Source organism: Antechinus flavipes, chromosome 2 (genome assembly GCF_016432865.1).
Source record: "Antechinus flavipes isolate AdamAnt ecotype Samford, QLD, Australia chromosome 2, AdamAnt_v2, whole genome shotgun sequence".
NCBI classification, from domain to species: Eukaryota; Metazoa; Chordata; class Mammalia; order Dasyuromorphia; family Dasyuridae; genus Antechinus; species Antechinus flavipes.
In genome coordinates this window covers 423,937,631-423,960,763 of record NC_067399.1, presented here as the reverse complement: position 1 = coordinate 423,960,763, position 23,133 = coordinate 423,937,631, and the positions used below count along the sequence as shown (strand labels likewise).

Here is a 23,133-nt window from a genome sequence, read left to right as displayed (position 1 = left end):
TATGCATTACTTTTAGGCAAGTGAAATAATGCACAATCCTGGGACTTTTGTAGCTTAAACTAAACTTAAACAATTCTTGAGATACAAAAAGCAGATATTATCTACTACAGGCAGCCAAAGAATAAAGCACAACTTAACTGAATCTAATCCTCTAATTGATATTTCCCAGAACAGTGCTATATCATTCAAGGAGATGGGAGCTTAATAACCATTCTGTGATAATGCTGACAGGGTGGGGCTACTGGCTGAAGAAAAAGCACTTGAGGGAGTTCTCCTGGTTGTCATAACTACTGAATATTATCAGAGCACATGCACCACAGACTCTTCCAGCTGAATCATCTTTCAGAAAAATTGTGATTGGCAATTCAGTCAATATGCATGCCTTTCAGCTGTTAAAAGTGAACTGGACAAATGGGCCTTAGTTTCCTTATGTGTAAAACAAAGAAGTGGAAAACATGACCTCTAGAATTCCTTCTATCTCTGAGTCTAAAAAATTCTTTGAAATGTTAGCAAGTAGTAACACATTTTTTACATTCTCTTTGAAAAGAGGAAATACCTCTGTCTTGTAAAGGAGAATAACTTCACTGGTTGCTTTTGTATATCTGGGAGTAGTCTGATCGAGCTTTTTATCCTTTTAGTTATACAGTGTCAATGGGAACCTATTTGATTAGTCAAGCTATAAGTGTCAATACTTATCATTCTCTAACAAAACTGTAATTCTGCCTTTGGTATCATAACATTCACTCTGGCGAATAACAACCAAAATAAGAAATGAATGCTACCAAACATTTGAAGATCAAATAATTCCAATATTAAATAAATTATTTGAAATAATTGGCAAAGAAGGAAACTCAGAGATCATGTGGGTATAATGCCGGAGAAACTGAGGCAAGATAGAGATTAGAGTTTTTAATATTTTATTTGAAAGGGAGTAATTTATTGGGACCAAATGGATCCATGGTTTGGTCCCAGAGCTGAAAGAGACTATCATCTCCAAGAATTTAGCAATGAATGTTAGATACAAAGATTCTTTTATAGGGTAACAAGAAGGATAACATAATGGGGGAAGGCACCTGGGATGGGGATGATATAATGGAGGGAGGCACTGGAGAAGGAGAGGCACCTGATATTCTAATTAATTGGGATGGGAAGAGCCACCTGATATTCTAATGATGTCTAAGATATAAGATCTTTATCCTATCAAACATTCTGATGATTAAGAGGGAAGGGTGGTGTTGTAGGATTAAGCATTACAATTAGGAATTGAGGCAGAATTTAGGGAAACTGAGTCAGGACAATTGGGGAAATTGAATCGGGGAAATAAAAGGGAACTGTGGCACAACATGGGCAAATCATATTTTTAAAATGAGGAAACTGAGGCCTCAAAAACTGGTTTGACAGAAAAAGAATTTGTTTAAAAAAAATATTTTGACTTTAAATATGAAAAGATTTAAAAAAGGACATTTCCATGTACAAAGTACAACATAAAATGAGGATTCAATATAAAACCAAGAATTTCCATTTCATAGTTTACTTATTAAAAACAAAACCCTATGTAATAACTACTACACTTAATTTTCAAAGCTACACTGTTTTTCTGTGCTTCAAAGTTTTCTTGTTCTCTGCTGTGTACTTGGAAGCTTTTTTTTTGCCCTTCCTCCCCATATCGCTCTAGAGAAGACTACCATTAGAAGCAAATTTACATACATATGTAAAGCATGTGTGTATACATGCTATTTATCAGTTTTTTCTCTGGACATAGCAATTTCCATCATAGGTCCTTTGTAACTGATTTGAGTATAATACTGAAAATGACTTAAAGTCATTTAGTTATTCATAGAACAATATTACTGTTATGTACACATTCTCTTGATTCTGTTCATTTCACTCATTATTTCATGTAATTTTCATATTTTTCTAAAATCATTAAGCTCATCTTATAGCACAGTTGTATTCTATCATAATCGTACATATGACAACTTTTTAACCAGTTCCCAATTGACCCAACTGACATTCCCTCAATTTCTAGTTCATTGCCATGACAAAGTAAGCTGCTACACATATCTTAGAATGTTTAAGTTATTTCCCTTTTCCATAATAACCTTGGGAAACAACCTTAATAGTGGTATATACAGTTTTATAACTCTTTGGGCATAATTACAGATTGTTCTCCAAAATGCTGGGATCAATTCCATCACAAGTGAATGCCCCAATTCTTCCACATCCCCTCTCACATTTGTCATTTTCCCCTTTATTTTAGCCAATCTGATAAGTATAAGATAATATCTGAAAGCTATTTTAATTTATATTTCTTTAATCAATAGATTTAGAGCCTTTTTTCATATGACTATATTAGTTTTGATTTCTTCATTAAAAAAACCTGCCTGCTTATAACCAAAGCAGGTTTGATCATTTATCAATTGGGGAATGACTTGTATTCTTATAAATTTGACAAAGTTTTTTATATATTTGAAATATGAGACCTTTATCTGTAAAACAGTCTTCAAAATTCTTCCAATTTTGTATTTTTTCTTCTATTCTTGGCTATATTAGTTTTATTTGTATAAAACTTTTAAAATATAATGTAATCAGAATTATCCATTTTACATCTCACAATGCTCTCTATTTCATTTATTCATAAATTGTTCTCATATTTTAAATTCGGACAGGTAACATATTCCATGTTCTTCTAATATGCTTTTGATATTTCCTTTTATATCTAAGTCATGTATTCATTTTGACTTTGTCTTGGTAAATGGTGTAAGATATTGGTCTGTACCCAATATCTACCAGACTGTTTTCTAGCTCTCCCAACAAATTTTTTTTAACCAAATAATGAATTCTTATCTTAAAAGCTTAAATATTTACATGTACCAAATATAAGGTTGCCATAATCACTTCTACTGTGTATTGTGTGTCTATTCAATTCCACTGATCTACCTTTCTGGCTATTTCTTAGCCAGTATCCAATAGTCTTGATAATTACTGCCTCATTTTATTGCTTAAGATCTGATACTGCTAAATCTCCTTACTTTATTTTTTCCCCTTTAATTCCTTTGAAATTCTTGCCCTTTTGCTCTTCCAAATAAGTTTTATTACTATTTTTTCTAGCTCAGCAATTTTGGGGGGTATAAAATTGTCATTTTTATTATATTAGGGTCTACCAATGAACAATGAGTATTTTCCCAATTATTGGAATCTGACTATATTTATATAAAAGAGTTTTATAATTATATTCATATGATCTCTGGGTTTGCTTTGGTAGATAAACTCAGGTATTTTATATCATCTATAATTATTTTAAACAGGATATCTCTTAGTATCTCTCATTGCAGAGTTTTGTTGGTGATATATAGAAATGCTGATGATTTGTATGCATTTATTTTATTTACTACTACTTTGCTAAAATTGTTGCTTCCATTAACTTTTTAGATGAATCTCTAGGATACTGCAAATATATCATGATACCATCTGCAAAAAGCAAGTTTTATTATTCCATTGCCCATTCTAATACCTTCAATTTCTTTTTCTTCTCTTAGAGCTATTGCTCACATTTCTAACACAATATTGAATAATATGGTAATAATAGGTATCCTTGTTTCACTCTTGATCTTACTGGCAAAGTTTCTAGATTGACTCCATTACAAATATGCTTTTAATAGTTTTAGATAGATGATTCTTTTCATTTTAAGAAAAAATCCATGTATGCCTATGCTTTCAAGTACTTATAATAGGAATATTCCAATAATGTTAATAGTTTTCTTTATGATAAACCATTCTTGAAATCCTGATATAAATATCTTTTGGATATAATATATAATTTTTGAAATATATTGTTGTGCTCTTGTAGCTAGTATTTTATTTAAGATTTTTACACGCATATTCATTAAGAAAATTGATCCATAACTTTCTTTTTCCATCTTTGCTCTTCCTGGTTTATTAATACTATATCTGTTTTATTAAAGGAGTCTGGTAAGAATCCTTCTTTGCCTATTATTTCAAATAATTTGTTTAATATTGGAATTATTTGATCTTTAAATATTTGGTAGCATTTAAATATTTATAAATGCATCTAGTCCTGATACTTTTTATTCTTAGGAAACTCATTTATGGCCTGTTCAATTTCCTTTACCAAAATAGTCTTATTTAGATATTCTAATTCCTCTTCTGTTTATCTAGGCAGTTTACATTTTTATAAATATTTTTCCATTTTACTTAAATTGTTAAATTTATTGGCATATAATTGGACAAAATAACCCCTTATAATTACTTTGATTTCATCTTCATTAGTGGTACATTTACCTTTTCATTTTTAATACTAGTAATTTGGCTATCTTATATCTCCTTTTAAAAAAATCATATTGACTAATGCTCTATATGATGGTTCTTTTCCCCATAAAATCAACTCCTATTTTTATTTATTAATTCAGTATTTTCCTTATATTCAATTTTATTAATTTTAAAGATTTCTAATTTGGTATTATTTGTTCTTTTTCTAGTTTTTTTTTTAATTGCATATTCAATTCATTTGTCTACTCCTCTATTTTATTAATATAAGAAGAATCTAGTGATATAAATTTTCCTGTGATTACTGCATTCTTCTGCTGCATTCTACAGGTTTTGATATGCTGTCTCATTATTCTCATTCTCTTTAATAAAGCTATTAACTTTCTATTATTTGGTTTTTAACCCACTAATTCTTTTAGATTAGGTTATTTAGTCTACAATTAACTTTAATTTGTGTTTCCATGGTCCTTTATTGAGTATAATTTTTATTGCATTGTGATTTGAAAAGAATACATTTAAATTTTCTACTTTTCTGCATTTAACTATAAAGTTTTTATGCCCTAATATATGGTCAATTTTTGTAAAGGTATACTATACCCCAGAGGGGAAAAATGTATTCCATTTTATTCCCATTAATTTTCTTCAGATATCTATCAAATCTAGTTTATCTAAGATTCTATTCACCCTCTTAATTTTTTTCTTTTTTTTGTTAAATTTATCTAATTCTGAGAGAGGAAGTTTAAGCCTCTCCCCATTACAGCATTACTATTTCTACCTGTAATTCATTTAACTTTTCCTTTAAAAATTTAGTTGCTAGGGGAAGCTAGTTGGTGTAGTGGGATAGAGAACCAACCCTGAAGCCAGGAGGATGAGTTCAAATCTGGCCTCAGACACTTAACACTTCCTGACTGTGTGATCCTGGGCAAGTCACTTAACCTCAATTGCCTCAGTTAAGAAAAAAAAATTAGATGCTATAACATTTGGTGCATATAGACAGTATTGGTATTGCTTCATTTTCTATGATACCTTATAAGAGTCAAAGGACAAAGGTCATGCTCAGTGCATCCAGGAAGTAAACAAGCAGAAATGCTTAAGAACCCTGGAACTAATTTCTGTGTGCAAAAAGAAACCTCATCATGGGCAGAAACTCTACCCATATTGAAGTAGCTTCTTAACGGAAGTGTCTCCTTCTCTGAGTGGCTGTTCATGTGACCTCATAGACCTTATATAAACTGTAAGGAGGAGGAGCTAGCTCTCTTTTCACCTGGAGCTCTGCTGGGAATAGGAACTCAGAGAGTGCAGGAGGTCAAAGGGTAGGATGTAGACACGTGAATAAAAGATCCTGAGCTTGCATATAACTGTTCTCAAGTGCTCTGTTCCATTCCAAATGCTGTCCACGTAAGATGGCAACTTGAAACCTCCGAAGATCTCAGAAAGAGGTAAGCTTGGTATAGAGAGTGACCAGAGATTTCTCTGAAGCCCTGGGAATAGGAGAGACTGGCAATAGCAACTGCAGAGATAAACATTTGCAGTACCTCTATCTCTTTTAATTAAACCTATTTTATCTTTAAATTTTTTCTGAAATGATTGCTAGAGTGCTGAAGTTGGAGCATAATAAATTCTATTTTAGCCCTTTAACTTTATGTGTATTTCTCATTTTTAAATTTCAAATTTTAATTTAAAAATTGTTTTTTATAAACAACACATTGTTGAATTCTGATTTTTAACCCATTCTGCTATTCTCTTTTGTTTTATGGATGAGTTAATTCCATTCACATTCAATGTTATAATTACTAGTTGTACAGTTCCATTTTCTCCCCGCCCCATTCTTCCTCACAAGTCTGATTAACTTCAAACTACTACTTTCTTAATCCAGAACCACTCTCTTTTTTTTTTACCTTTTTTTTTTTTTTAACCTTTCCACTCTCTAAACTACCTAACTTTTTAAGAATTTCTTCCATATCCTGTCAGCCTCACCCTCTTTATTTCTTGATCTACATACCTTCTGAAAGGACCTACAGGTCCTTTATCCTGTCCAATGAACCTCCTATTTACAAATTTAGAAGACTTTTATATCCTTCTAGATGTATAAGTCCTTTTTAAACTTGGTTCCAGTAACAGTAAGATTTCAGTATTGCTTGCTTCCATTCCCATCTGCTTCAACTGTAACTGTTCTTCTATTCACACCTCATTTGTATGAAATAATTGTTCTCTTTTACCTCTCTCCCTCCCCATCTTATTTTTTAGAGTAATCCCATCATATTCAACTCAACCCCAAGTCTTCTATGTATGCTCTTTTTAGACTATCCAAGAAATAATGACATTCTTAAGAGTTCAGACATTTTCCCATATAAGAAATAATTTGAACATAAAGTCCCTTATAATTTGTTTTAATATTTACCTTATGTTTCTTCTGAATGTCAGAAATGCTTTCAATTTTTTTCATTTAGAATTATACCCAGTCTTGCTCTTCAAAATATAATGTTCCAAGTCCTTTGGTCTTTTAAGGTAGAAACTGCTAGATCTTGTGTTAGCCTGACTGTAGCTCACAGTATTTAAATTTTTCTTTTGTTTGTAGTATTTTCTTCTTAATGTTGGAATTTTGAAACTTTACTATGGTGTTCTTGTGAGTTTTCATCTTTGGATCTCTTTCAAGTGATAATCAATAGATTTTTTCTTATTTTTATTTTATTCTCTTATAGAACTTCAGAGAGATTTTCCTTAATGATTTTTTTTTTGGCAATACTGTATCTATTTTTTTTAATCATAATTTTCATGTGGTTCAATAATTCTTAAATTCTCTCCTCAATCTTTTCCCTGATTCAGAGCTACTTAAATTTTTTCCACCTATGACTTCTTTTCCCCAAGAAATTTTTATGCAACTCCAAGTATATAGATATATAAAAGATACACAAATAAAATATTTACTGATAATAAATCATAATTTCACAGTCCCCACATTTAATTATAAGACCACCATGTGGGGTCATGAACCACAGTTTACAAAGTTGGGCTCAAAGAAAGTTCGGTTTTTGGTTTTTGTTTTTCTGAGGCTTGTTATTTGGGTTTAATTGACTTGAAGTTAATTGGTTATGTGACTTGTTCAGGGTCAACAGCCAGGAAGTGTTAAGTGTCTGAAGCTAGATTTGAACTCGGGTGCTCCTGACTTTAGGGCTGGTGCTCCATCCACTGTGCCACCTAGCTGCCCCAAAAGTTGTTTTTCTAATGAGTTTTTGTTTTCTGAGCTTTATCTGAGGGCCCAACTTCAACCACTTTTCTCTGCCCTTAAGTCACTACCTCTAGCCATGCTGTCACTGCAAGAATTCCTGCTCCCTGTGGTCCCTCTTGTGGCTGCAAACTTCAATTCACCTCTCTGCCCTGAGACCCAAACCAGGGACTCTGCTCTCCTGCAAGCATCCACAGCTATAGCAGTGTCCTTGCTCCTGCACTCATCTGGCATGTGTTTCCTTTTTCTTGCCCACAGCTCTCTGATACTCCTTTTCTTTCCTCCCTCTACTGTGAAGTGAAAGTTCCTAAAATCAAGAATGCTGTCTAATCCTGCTGCTTCCAGGGTTGGCTGGCTGGTTGGTTGTTTAGTGGAATTTTCCTAGAGATGTTTTCTCTTTGATCAGCAAAACCTCTCCCCAGGAGGTCAGGTCTTTCTTGAGATCCTCAAGTTGTCTCAAGAGGAAAATTGCTTTAGCCTGACTTTTAATTATTTCTGACGCTCAAAGTTCATTTTGAGGCAATATTTTATTTTGTTTGTGGGAAAATTTTGGAGAGCCCAGTATTTCCTGTCCTATTTTGCCATTTTCCCAGAATTCTCTCAGAAAAAGAATTTGATTAGGTTTCCTGACTCAAATAAAAAATTCTTTACACAATACATTTATTACACAGATGTGTCATATGATTGGGCTTCAGGGCATGTAAAAATGGGAAGTAATTTGGCCTATTGGAAAAAATTAAAACTTTTAAAAGGTTTTGTCTTTTTAACGGTGTCAAGGCAGTACAGTAGGAAGAACAGTGACTATGGAATTAGAGGAGTTGTATTCAGAATTTGCCTCTGATACCCCCTCTATGACATTTGGAAAGTCACTTAACTTCTCTGGACTTCAGTTTCCTTATTTATAGAGTAAAGATATCAGACTAACTGGTCTCTGACTTCCCTTTCAGTTCGATACTTATGCTCTTAAGACTTTATCTGTATCTCAGAACATACATCCCCATTAGAAATTATCATTTGCATTTTACATTTACATTTAAAATTTGTATTTAAAATAAATATTTTGTTATACTAAACATCAAAAGTGATATTTCTATAGACTATTCTCTCACTTGTAAAGTTGAAAACTCACATTTACTAACTATAGAAAAGAAAAGAATACTACACAGAAACAATCATTATTAAGCCAGTTATATCAACAGCACACAGTACCATGTTGTCTTAGTCAACAATGTTCTGAATAAAAAAGAAAAATTTATTTCACATTTATTTCACAAACACATACAAAGAATGACTTCTTACCTGTAGGAATTTTTTCACATCAGTAATAATATCTCTGAAAACAAATTCATCTTTCTGAACCTCAAACCATCCGAGCTTGGTAATTTTAGCAATGACTTGAACAAGAGCTTGAATGACAAAGGGAGCCAGTTTGGGCTGAGATGCTATATAATTCAGAATATAATTCCCTGTAAAGAAAATGTTCTTTATTATTATTAGGATTTTTCATCACCATATAGTTCAACAATCATGTTACTACTAAAACTGAGGATCTCATGCCAAGTTTTTCTAATGAAAAATTAATTTTTTTCAGGTTTTACATTTCCAACCATCTTTTATTTCAATGGATAGACATAATGAAAGGTAAAAATTTCCTAAACATTAAGCAAAATTTATTATTTAAATTTTGATTTTATACCCTAAAAATTGTTTTACTTAGTTCAGGGGTTTAGAATGACCAGCTGAATGAATGTAGGCAGTGCATCATTGGAATGATTCAAGAAGAGAAAAGTAGAAATATAGGAAGTTATGGTCAAATAAGAGGAATGGTATGGTTCCTAATTAGGGAAGTGGAAAACTTGTGGGAAATGTAAGATCTGGTATGCTGAAAACCTCTGTGTGAACTGAATTGGAATAAAAAAGAAACAAGTCATGGGATTTAAGGAAGTAGAAGAATTGGAATATTAGGTAATTTGAGGGAACTTCTGTGAAGATACTAAAGTACCAAAATACTTTAAAAAACATTTTTACTAACTATAACTATATAAAGGAACTTATTATATACAGAGATGCCTCTATTGTAAAAGGGAGGAATTGAGAGGGAAAGGAAATAGTCCCAATTGATAAATGATCAAAGGAGATGAACAATTTTCAGATGAAAATTCAAATGAATTTCTAATCATATGAAAAAAAAATTCTAAATCATTATTGATTAGAAAAATGCAAATTAAGACATCTCTGAGGTATCACTTCACACCTCTCAGATTGGAAAAGATGATAAATGTTGGAGGGAATATAGGAAAACTGGAACACTAATACCCTATTGGTGGAGTCGTGAACTGATCCAACCATTATGGAGAGCAATTTGCAACTATGTCTAATGGGCTACTAAACTGTGCATACTTTTTGATCCAGCAATATTTCTACTGGATCTGTATCCCAAAGAGATCATAAAAAAAAGAAAAGGACCCATATGTGCAAAAATGTTTGTAGCAGCCCTTGTGATAGTGATAAGAAATGGAAATTGAGTGGATACCCATCAATTAGGTAACAGCTGAATAAGTTATGGTATATGAATGTAATGAATGTAGTATTATTGTTCATAAGAAATGATAAGCAGGTTGATCTCAGAAAAACCTGGGAAGATTTACAAAATGCTGAGTGAAATGAGTAGAACCAAGAGAACACTGTACACAGCAACAAAATGATGTGATGAGCAACAGTGGATGGACTTGGCTCTTTTTAATGATGAGGTGATTCAAAGCAGTTCCAATAGACTTGTGATAGAAAAGACCATCCACATCTAGAGAGAAAACTAGGAAGAGTGAATGTGGATCAAAGCATAGCATTTTCATCTTCTTTTTAGTTGTTTTTGTTTACTTTTTTCTCTCATATTTTTCCCCTTTTAATCTGATTTTTCTTATGCAGCATGATGAATATGGAAATATGTTTAGAAGAACTGTACACATTAAAGCTATATTGGATTGCTTACTGTCTAGGGGAAGGTGAAGGGAAAGAGGAAGGAAGAAAAATTTGGAGCACAAGACTTTGCAAAGGTGAATGTTGAAAACTATCTTTGCGTGTATTTGGGAAAATAAAAAGCTATTATTAAAAGAAAAAAAATAGTAAGCTAGGTACCAAACACCTTCAGAACAGAGGGATTTTGAGATCCCATCTCATAACTATCAGATGAGCAAAGTTTACAAAAAAACAAAGAAAGAAAATGACAAAGGCTGGAGACTCTTAATTTAGCAGTTTTAATAGGTATCCCACATCCTACAATGGTAACTTTGGAGATTATAATTTCAATTGAATTATAAGGTCTAAAGCCAAATCACAGAGTTTAGGACATAGTGAAAGAAGAAGTGAAAACAATTAGCATAGATAACTTTCTCAAGGAGTTTAGTGAAAAACAGGAGGCGAGATATAGGGCAATTAACTATTAGGAATGGTAGGATCAAATAAAAATTTGTTTAGGGTGAAGAGATACAGACATGCTGGTGAGCAGCAAGGAAAGAGTTAGTAGACAGGAAAGAAACTGAAAACAGGAAAAAGTGAGGATTGTAGGGAGGATCTACTGGAGAATTAGGAGGAAATGAGATAAGAATCAGCAAATAAACATTTATTAGGCATAGGAGACAAGCAAAGAAAATGCCTAGAGTTAAACAATGATGAAGTATCTTGTTCATGGTACAGCAAAGAACAATGTCACTGGATCAAAGAATACATGGCAGGGAATATGAGATAAAACTGAAAAGATATATATGCATGTGTGGGTGGTTTAGGATGGAAGAAGGAACTAGGTTATAAAGAGCACTGAACAACAAACAGAGGATTTGTATTTGATCCTATAAGCTGTAGGGAGACACTGGAGTTTGTTTTATGTTTTTGAGTAGGAGGGTGACATAATCATACCTGAGCTTTAGAAAAATCAATTTAATGGCTGAATGAAGACTGGATTGCAATGGAGAGAGAATTGAGGCTGACAGAAGCATAAGTAGGCTATTGCAGTAGTCCAAGAATAAGGTAATAAGGTCCTATACCAGAGTGGGAGCAGTGTAACAGGAAAGAAGAGGGGATTATTTGACAGATACTACAAGAGTGAAACAGACAAATGTTGACAACAAATTGAAAATAGGGGTAAGAAAATGAACAGTAAAAGATGACACAAGTTAGAAGCTTGAGGAACTGGGAGGATGATGTTGTTCTTGATAACTAGAAAATTAGGAGAGGGGAAAGATTTAGGGGGAAAGATAATAAGCTCTATTTTGAACATATTGAGTTTAAGATGTCTATTGGACAACCAGTTCCAGATGTTTGAAAAGCAGTTGGAGATGTGAGATTGAAGGTCAGCAGAGAGATTATCATCAATATATAGTAGTTCAATCCTTGGAGTTGATAAGCTCACCAAATAAAATACAATAGAAGAAGAAGAAGAAAAAGAAAGGAAGTACCAAGAAAGAACCTCTAACCTATATATACAGGGGATGATCTAAATGAGGATCTGGCAAATGAGACTGAGGACCAACATGATAAATAAGAGAATCAGGGGAGAGAGAGTGATATTCCAAAAACCTAAAGAGAAGAAAGTGTCAACAATCTCAAAGTCTACAAAGAGATCAAGGGAAATGAAAAGTGGAGGGGAAAAAAACATACAGAACTTGGCATATAAAAGATCACTGGTAACCCTGGAGAGATCAGTTTTAGTGAAATGATGACAGAAGCCAGACTATAATAAAAGAATGAGAGAAGAGAGAGTAGAAATACTTATTACAGATGGCCTTTTCAAGTTTAGCTACAAAGAGCAGAAAAGATATAGGGCAATAGTTAGTGGGGATGGAAGGATTAAGTAAGGTGTTTTTTGAGGATGGGGAAGAAATGGGCATTTTTTAAGGAATAAGAAAGAAAGCATCAGAGAATGAAGAGTGACAACAAGAATGAGAGAGGAGACAATTTGCTGCAAATAGGATGAAATAAGATCATGAATGCAGGTGTTGGAGTGAGCTTAGATAAGGAATAAGGTCATTTCTTTGTGAGACAAGGGTGAGAGAAGATGTGACAAATAGTGATAAAAGGCATCTGATCAATATGAGATAAGAAAGAAGGGAGAAGGAGTCCAGGAAAATGGCCTCAACTTTTTTGGTAAAATCTGAAGCAAGGCTCTCAGCTAAGAGGATGTCGGTAAAGCAGAACAATGGGAGTTTTGAAGAGGGAAGAAAACAGTATGAGACTATTGTGCTCATATCATTGGAGCTCAATAGTAAATACCTGCTGAGTAATAAATTGGGGTAAGGCAACAAATGTTTTTCAAAGCCCAACAAGTAGATCAATGGAATACAAAATAAAAAGGAACAGTTCAACTTGAATCTGGAGCAGGTGCCCAAATATATGGAAAAATAGTAGACATAAAGTAAGCATAATATTTAAGTTAACCCTATTTAAATAAGCATACATAACTTTTCCTCCCTTCCCCTATACAAATCAGTTGCCAAATTCTGCATATTTATTCTCTACCTCATCTCTCTACATTTTTGCTGCCATGCTTGCTTCTACATTATTCACTTTCCTTGACTGGATAGTCCAGCCTGACTGGATTAGTGCCGTTTCCCCAATGTATTTCCTATTTCTGTACGTTTGTAGAAGCTTTCTCTGTTCCCATGTATGGAATATATATTCCTTATCACCATTTTTCAACATCTGTCTATCATTTATTTCTCCTTTACTTGTCCTTTACATCTTTTTGATATTTCTATTCTAGAGTTTCACACAGAGTAGACAGTTAATAAATACATATTAACTCATTTAAGGCTACTCAGTTATCACCTCCTCCTTGAAGGTTTCCTTGATTCCAGTTAAAATTCCTAAATTTTTCTACAATACTTTTGTTTGCATTGTTCCTTTACCTTCATCACTTTCTACTTTGTGTAATATTAATCTCCTCCTACTAGAATGTAAGCTCATTAAAAGGCAGAAAAAGAAATTATTTTTAATCTTTGTTTCTCCAGTACTTTGCACATAGGAAGCAACAATAAATGTTTTGTTGAACTGTATTGACTCTAAAACCAGTGCCTTTTCTACATCACAATGTTCCTCAGATTAGGAATGAAATAATACACATTAAATACTCTGTAACTATAAAGCTTATTATTTTAGCTTATTTTTTATTTAACTTTATTATTATTTTAACTTAGGACCTCTTTTTGAAGTCATCTTAACATTTTGTTAAAAATCAAATTCATTCTCCCTCCTTTCCTTCCCTTCCTTCTCTCTCTGTCCCCATGCATATAAATACATACACAGACCTATACATGCACATGTATACATCAGAACAAAGCATGCAAACAGTTTAAAAGTCAAGTACCAATAAATCATCATTGAGAATCTACTGGGTATCCCATACTGTATTATGTAATGTAGCGTAAACAAAGGAAACTATAAGACAAACTCTGCAAGAACTTGCAAGCTATTTGAGGAAACAAAACTAATAAACACAAAAAAAGAAAACAATACAAAATAAAGCTGCAAATGATGTAGAAGTGAGTTCAAAGGAGAAATCACTTGGATGTCAGTTAAAGAAACATTTGGAGAAAAGGAAAAATTTGAGGTAAGTCTTAAAGGATATCTAACTGTGAATTTTATTATTTCATTCACATTTACTACTTTTTTAAAGGAGAAAGGAACATCATAATGCTACTTCCTAATTATATATATCCAGATTCCACATCAAGCTGTGGAGAGATCCAGTCTGTTTATAGTATGAAGGCCAGCATAGTTAAGTTGGCAAAGCTCATCACTAAAGTTCAATGAAATTTTAGGCTGGAATAGCATTCTCAAAGACCACCTCCTAAGCTGAAAGGCTTTACAATTTGAATAGGTTGAAAAGGGAACCATATCAACAAAATCCTAGAACTTCAAGTAGATAATTGATGCAATTTTTAAAATTTTTAAAACTTTTTATTTTCAAGATATATTACTTCAAAACATGAGTAAATACAGCTGGTGGAGGTGTGAACTGGCTTTACTGTTTTAGAAAACAGTTTGGAAGAAGGCAAAAAAAATCGTTATACTGTTGTCACCCTTTAGCCAAGAGACTATGGAATAACATTCCTAAGGAAAAAATTTAATAGGCAAAATATCAGTGCAACATTAAGTGTAGTAACAAAGAGGTGGAAACAAAAAGAGTATCCAATGATTAGGGAATAACTACAAGTTAAAGCAATAAAATGGAATATTACTGCAACAAAGGAAATAACAAATTGAAGAATTCAAAGGAAAATGAGAAAACTGACATGAGATGATAGAGAATGAAGATAACAAAACCAAAAGATTAATATATATGACTACAATATAAATAAAGTCAAAAGTAAGAAACAGCAAATTGAAGTTAAATATAATGAACAATGGAACCAGACTATCAAAGTTAAAGCATACATCCAGTTTGTTAACAGTTAGCAAATGACCAAAGTAGAAAGTGACATTTACTATGTTACTATTTATTACACAGGTCTGCTTAAGTATTATTAAAAACAATATTTTGTAGGTGGGGTTTGCTGCGGTATTTTAGCAAGTTTCTACAGGGTCAAAATATTAAAAAAAAAAAACTAAAAATAATGTGATATATTAATTTCCATTAATTACATATTCAATACAGACTACTATATATGCCAGATACTGAGCTAAAAACTAAATAAAACTAATAAAAACTAAATACTAAAAACAAAAATGTAAACAGTCTAGTCCTCAAAGAGGTTAATTTTACTGGTGAGGAACAACATGTGCACAGATATGCAAAGACAAAATATAAACAAAACCAATACAAAGTAACTGGGAGAGATGGAGACATTAACAATTGGTCTAGATCAGGAAAATCCTCTTATTGGAGGTGGTTCTTGAAATTTAAAGAAAGCTAAGAATTTCAAAAGGTGGGGAGAGAATGTTCTTCCTTTACCAGAATAAGAAATAGCATGGACAAAGGATGGAATATTTTACATAGAGACAGTAGCCAGTAGGTCAATTTACCCATAATGTAGAATGCATTACATTTGGGAAGTAATATGAAATCAACTTAGAAAGATAGTCTGGGCTCAGATTGTGAAAAGCTTTAAATGCCAAAGAGGAATTTATATTGTCTCCTGAAGGCAATAGAGAGCCAAGAAACTTCTTAAGCTAGAGAGGCATGGTGATGCCTATGATTTAGAAGCATCAATTTGGCAGCTCTGTAAAAGCTAGAAAGGAGAGAACCTGGAAACAGGGAGACCAATTAGAAAACTATTACAGAAGTTTACTGTAAGAGAGGTGGTGAGAGCCTGAAGTAGAATGGTGGCTATATGAAAAGTGAGAAAAGGACCAATATTAACTATTTTAGGGAGGAAGAATCAACAAGACTGGACATAGGGAGTGATGGAAAATAAAAAGTAGATGATAGCTCCAAGGTTGTGAACTTTGTGACTAAAAGAATGAAAAAATTCTGGACATTAGGAAAATCAGAGGCGTGAATTTTGGGGGAAAGATAAAGAATTTTTAGATGTAGAGAATTTAATCTGCCTATGGGAAATCAAGGTGGATATTACTTTTTTAAAAAAGCAAAAAAATTTGGAAAGGTGAATCTTCTGTGCAATACATTAACTACTGTATTCCAAAGGTACTACTGTTCACTTCCATCAGCAAAAATAATCCATCCTAGACTCCTCTTTATAAATTGAGAATCAAAAGTTTTTGAGACCATGTCTGGAAGCTATAACTCATGTAACATATAACTCACTTGACACTGGTAAAACATTTAGAGGAAAACTGCCTTTTAAAATGCAATTTTGTAAAAAGTGCAATAAGGTACTTACGGATATCTATTCTTTGTTCAATAGGTAGAGGCATCACTCTACTGACAAGTTTTGAAAGGCATGTTGCTGCAAGTAGCTGAGAATAGGATGACTGCAAAAAAAAATTTTTTTTTGCATTTTAATTAGTATCACTAGAGCAAATGAAAGAAGAAAGAACAAATTCTTTGTATTTCAAATTCTAATGCTTTAGAATGTCATTTTTAAATTTTCCTATTTACTTTGATTGTTAAAATATTTTAACAATGGTAAAAAGCATGCTATGATCATCAAATTTCTGAGAAAGAAAAGTAGTGAGATTTGCCACCTCAAATAACTACAAGAAATCACAGAAATGAAATACTGATTCAAACAAAAAAATAGTAGAACTAAAAATATGAGGACACAGTCAAAGAAAGGACAGTCATTTATTCTCTCTGATTCAGTTTCCTCATCAGGTTTGTTGTGAAGAATAAATGAGACTTTTTTTTTTGACTAATAAAAAAGTTTATTTTGAACACCTTAAAATAGTATGTAAATTCCAACTATTATTATTAAAACATTTCCCATTAAACAAAAAATGTTTCTATTTTATGGATTTCTTCAGAATTCTCTGTTTTAACATTATTCGGACTAAAGATATATTTTCAAATGATTTCCAATTTAGATAAAACTTCACAAGTCAAAAAGTTATACTTTGTCTTCTGTACTCTCATGAATTTCAAGTAGATGGCTAATTTTAATTAGTCAGTTCTTGATATATTTTTAAAACTTAAGAAAATAAAATTAATAAATCTATACTGCTATTTTTATCTAGCTCTACCCTATAATTCCCTCATCCTTAGCTTTTATGGTGACATATCTGCTGCACTTGACCTTGCTGACCATCCTTTCCTCCTGGATACTCTCTCCTCTCAGGATTTTCATGACACAATTCTCTCTTGGGTATTCTCCTATTTATATAACCACTCCTGGTTCTTGCCCTTTGCTGAATCTTCATTTATACCACTCTTTCTAATTGTGAGTGTTCCCCCAGGCTAAATACTTTCCTCTTTCTATATGCTATTTACTGGTGATTTTTTCATCTCCCATGGATTAATTATAATTCCCAGACTTCCTGAGCTTTATACCCAGATCACCAATTGCCTATTGGACATTTCAAATCAGATATCCCAGAGACATCTACATTCATCTGTCTAAAACTGAACTCATTATCTTTGATCCCTTAAAACAGCCCTCTTCTACACTTTCCTTTTTCTGTATAAAACACTACCCAGGTTCTAAACTTTGGAGTTATCCACAATTCCTGACCTTAAAGATTCTGTCTGCTAACAAAACTTTATAGTTCTATCTTCACAACTAACTGCTTCTCCTTTCTAGTCATTTTAATTCAGGCCCTTATCACCTCTCACCAAGGTTACTCTATCAGTTATTCTTCCTCAAATCTATCACTACTCTACTTCATCCTACTCAAAATGATTTTCTTTAAGTGTACATCTAGCTAAATTTATTTACATAGTCTAAGGGTAATATTCTAATTCTGTTGGCCAATTGGATGCATATTATAATATCTCATTCTTTTTCTTCTTAATTTCATTCTTTTTATGTCTGATTACATTGTTTGGCCTTCAATCATATTAGGTTAATATAATAGTCACACAACTGTGGCCATAAAAGTCTGGGAGAAGTCAGGTAGGATAGGGTCTGTACTCTGGAACAGCAGCATTCCTGGGTACAGAACCCCAGCATATCTGATATTTATTACCTTTTAAAACAAATTAATCTTGAATATGTCTAACTCAGAACTCTTTCCTCAAATCTGAGCCTTATTTATTAGTGCTTTTGCTTTATTTTCTTAACTATTCTTTAACATTTTAAAGATGGATTCCTCTTTTAGAAAAAAATTTCTTGGTTGTCATTTAACCTTTTTAATAAAAGGAAGGCATCATAATTATTCTAGCTCTAAATCTATGAAGTAATGACCCTAACTGTCTGAACTCACTCTCATTTTTACTTTCCCTTAGATTTTTCTGGATCCTTCCTTTCTCATTCTAAAATTCTACAATTACAAATCAAGTACCATATAGATTGTATTATCTATACTTTGCATCCATTGCCACTGATATTAAAATCAGTTCAATTATATATAACAAATATACTTACTGTTCCTTGTTCTAATAAAAGCTGACACTTGCTGAGACAATCTGGACTGTCAATAAGTTCCAGCAGCACTTTCTCAGCTTGTATGCGCTGTGAAAGATCAGTCCCTATGTAAAGATGATTACATAATACTTCCAATTCATTCAAACTCTGAAGAAAAAAAGAAAAATTTCAATTTAAATGCTTATTTATAATGTTCATTAAATTGCTAATAAAATAAGTATATAGTTATGACAAACAAGTAATAGGAAAATCAAAATATTTCTAATTTACAGAACCTTTCAAAATTTCATCATTTTGATTTGTCCTGTATAAAGGAATAAACATCACCATTATCATCACAATTATACTGGGATAGTGAACTTAATAAAAAAGACTAGTTAGGATCACAGATTTGGAGCTGGGACTTCAAAGGTCATCTTGTCCAACTTATCACTTTACAGATGAAAAAACTAACATTTATTTTGTTTATAAAATATATTTGGGCACATGGATAATTTAAAATAATGATAAAAGGGAGGCCATGAATTCCCTGTGCATGAATTAAAAGAGATATCATAATATGTCTAACCCCCATTTTTTCAGAGAGCTTAAAGAGGGATAGTGGTTTATCTAACATCATATAGCTATTGTCAGGTCATCAGGTCTAGAACTAGAACTTAAGTCTTTTTAGTAACTCAATGCTTTTTCCACCACACTACAAAATGTTCTCAATCAAAAACAGGTAAAGTTACTTATAAATTTTCCTAAACCTCTGAATGAAAAAAAGTTTTCTTTAATACAATATTAAAAGGCAACTCTACAATACTGAAAAGAGTTATGATTCTACTTCCCTAAGAATTCAAACAATAAAATCATTTGCAAAGGGACACAGATTTTAACACCTGTAAGTGAAAATTACAAAGGATCAAGATATAATTCTGGCAAGGGAAAGGGCATTCTAGACATTTTAAATTTATTTCCTCAACTGTATTGTTTTAAGTGAGCCTACAAATAATTCAACTCTATATTAGGCTCTGGGAATAAAAAAGTAAATTATACAGTCCCCCCAGTGTCTACTATATTTACTCTTAAAACTATGCAAAGCAATATATTAGTTTTGAGTTGACAAGCAAAGAATATTTTTGTGATTTTACTGAACAAAATGGGCTTGCTCCACTAACATCCTCCTCTGAAGTCTCAGTGTGGAACTGATGAGAAAGTCCTGAGCTTTAGAAATAGTTGAGGAGCACAAGCACAGACAGATTCTGCCAAAGTGGCTTCAAATAGGTGTAAGGTGATCACAATACCTTATTTAACCTAGCTAAATTTAGAAAGGTGGAATATTAGCTGGAAGTTGATATCAGTCATTTCAGCCATAGGAACCTATAAAAACCATCTACTAAAGCATAGAGGTTGTGAAAAAATTACATTTTCCCAACCAAATTTAAATCACTAAAGGAATATAGAGAAAACAAAAGGGAAAATATTCTAACTTGCTTCTTTCATGAATCAACAAGAAATTTACAAAACATTAAGATAAAAGAGGAATGATATTCTCTCAATGGAGTACTAACAATTTGACACATATTTGGCATACTGAATGAAGCTGCTTGGAGAAGAAAACTGACTTTGACAGAGGGGTATATAAGAGAATAAAACAAATGAAAATCACCAAAGACTAAAAAGATTTAAAAATCATTACTAAAAATCCATCTGTATAACTAATAGGTACAGGGTAGAGGAAAAAAATTAGCCCTGAGATCCTAGATTCAATTATCATCTATTTGTCCATCCCTAGCTTACGTGTTTCAGTTCTGTGCCCCCCACTTCTATAATCCAGATTGGATTTTATCATCCCAGCATGTAAGTCATAAAAGAACACTGGCTCTGGAATCAGAGAATTTGGCAGAAATCCACCTCTGAGGCTTATTACCTGTGCAAGTCACTTATCATCCCTAGGTCTTAATTTCTCTTTTCAGTAACTTGGGTTGAACCAAATGAACTAAGATTCTAAAGTTAAACATTATTGAAATTGAATTTGGTTAAGCTGATGATAGGCACCTTCACTCCATCCTTCAATAAGCCTTCTTTATTGGGGTCATTCCTAATGTCAAATAACCCTCTGCACTTTGCTTGCCAATGAAAATCCATGTGAAAATAAGGACAATCTTGAAAAAAATATAAAGGAGCAGAAATAGCATCACAAAAGCTTAAGGAAGCATAAGAGAAGGTAAGGTAGATTTACCCTTCAGGTCTCAGGAACAGGAAGGCAAGTCCAAGCACACAAACCAGATGGCCACCTCCACATCTGTCCCTTTTTTCTATCTTTTCTACAACTAGGTAGTTTCCATTCATCTACTCCAACTTCCTCCTGATTCATTTCCTTACCCACAACAATAGCACAGTACAAGGAACAATCAGGGGCTTTAAAAATCCCCATAAAGTGTGAACTTTTAAAAATTTCTAAAATGGAAAATTTCTATATCATCATTATGATGTTACCTCAGGAAAAATAACTTTTTCCAGAATACATTTTCAGAAATGACATTAAAAGCACACTCTTTTATTATGGAGATCTTAGGAATAGGAAGAAATCTAGCCAAATAATTGGCTTACACAACAAGTAAGGCTCATTCCTGCCTTGCAAGCAACCAAAAGCAAGACTCAGTGATTTATTCATTCAGCAGACATTAATGAAATCCCTCTGCCCAGGCTAGAAAAGGTCAGAATTATAGAATGTCAAAACTCTAAGAAAACTTAAAATCATTCAATCTAATTTTATAAATAAGAAAAGTGAGGCCTGAGGATCATGATTTACTTACAGTCAAATAGTCAGTAGGAATTTGAACTTAGCTGTTTTGACTTCAAGTTTAATGCTCTTCCAATAGGGAGAAAATCATATGAAAAATGGGGGGGGGGGGGAGGGAAGTCCTTAATAAAGTAAATATGACAATTGAAAGGATGTACAATGCATAGTCCAGCCGAATTGCCCTTTGTCCTCTAACTGCACTGGATGTGCAATTATAAATATGTTAGTCTTTTAACTGTGCTACATTTATTCAATTGTAGCTTATTCTAGAAAAGGATCTTTTTACAAAGACAGCCCTTATACAAGTCATCAATTCTCCCAATTATGAACCTCTAAGCTTTTCTCACTTTTTTCTTTTTTGGTCTATATTAAATTGTAAGCTCCTTGAAGGCAGGGATTGTCTTTCACTTTTTTTTTTCTATTCCCAGTACTTAACACAATAACTGGCACAAGATAGGTCAATAATCAATATTATTCTTTCCATTGCCAAGACATATTCTTGCCTTCACAATTATCTCAAAAGCCAGTCTTTCCTCACCTAAAGGAGTCTGCTAACTTATCAACTATTATTATCTTTGGTTTATGGATGTCAAGAAAAGTCATAGTGAGTTTGATTTGATTCAATAATAGTCAAGTGTGATATGTATGGCAACCACAAAAATTAATGCACTCTCAGGCTGTATTCAATCAACTAATCAAGTACTATGTGCCAAATAATGTTCTAGATACTGATTAAATACAAAGAATGAAATAATTCCTACTCACAAGCAGCTTATATTCTAATAGAAGAGAAGTACAAATATGAACATATACAACATAAATCGAAAGTGAATAAAAACATATATACACAGACACACAACTATTAAATACAAGTAATTGGAGGAAATTAAGAAAGGCTTCCTGCAGAAAAAGGTACTTGAACTGTGTCTTAAACAAAGAAAAGATTATAAGACACAGGGAAAGGAAGGGGTATATTTCAGAAATGTGGGACAGCCAGTACAAACATAAAGAGATGGAAGATGTGGTACCCTCTGTGAAGACAAGAGATAAGGGCAATTTGGCTGGATCATAGAGTTGGGTTAAGTTAGAAATGGGAAAAAAAAAGATAGCAAAAAAGAGTATTATTCAATGAAGTTTGGAAGATAGGTCAGAGCCAGGCTTTGATAGACTTTTAAAAAGTATTTATTTATTTAAAATTTAAATGTAAAATAAGGGGAAAAAACATTGTCACGTGCCCAGAAAAACATTGGGGAGAATTCAAAAAATGTAACAATAAATGTCCATTTCAACAAAGTCTATACAATAATAAAAGATACCATATGAATAATTATTCATCTTTTCTTTGCTTACAGTTTTTCTTTTGTTCTAGCTGTGTTCTCTCTTACTTTATTTTTTTTCCCTTTCCTCCCTCCTACCTTCCCCAAGAAGGCTGCTATAATTCTGTATGCATATGTAATATATATATATACACACACATACATATACAATATACATACACTTAATATTGTTTTAGAGATACGTGTATGCAATATGTCTAATACATAATGTAGATTTCTTTATTGATTAAATCTTTTAAGTTTGACTTCTGAGATCAATGATTACTACCCCTCTTTTTTTTTTTTTTTCCCTAACAAATTCTATTCTTGATCATTATTATGTTTGTGCATATCTCTTATTTCCTAGCCGGGGATAATTCTACTTTACTTGTCAATTTCTACTGGTTAACTTGCCTTGCTATTACTTAACCTCCCCTCCCCACCCATGGATCTCTCTCTTATTTTCTCCCCCCAACTTTTCCCTATCTCATTCCCATTAATCTACATACCATATTCTACTCCCTTAATCTGTATCCCACCTTA

The 23,133-nt window shown here is 32.6% G+C and overlaps 1 protein-coding gene across 1 annotated transcript in view; it reads right to left on the bottom strand.

The window, feature by feature from the left end:
* Positions 1 to 23,133, bottom strand: part of RANBP17 (RAN binding protein 17) — a 356,591-nt gene that overhangs the window by 296,745 nt on the left and 36,713 nt on the right. Inside the window, exons 6-8 of the mRNA XM_051973711.1 lie at positions 18,487 to 18,633; positions 16,348 to 16,438; positions 8,813 to 8,979 (exon numbers count right to left, since the gene is read on the bottom strand). Coding sequence (XP_051829671.1) covers positions 8,813 to 8,979; positions 16,348 to 16,438; positions 18,487 to 18,633 — 405 coding nt within the window. The remainder of the gene's footprint in view (positions 1 to 8,812; positions 8,980 to 16,347; positions 16,439 to 18,486; positions 18,634 to 23,133) is intronic.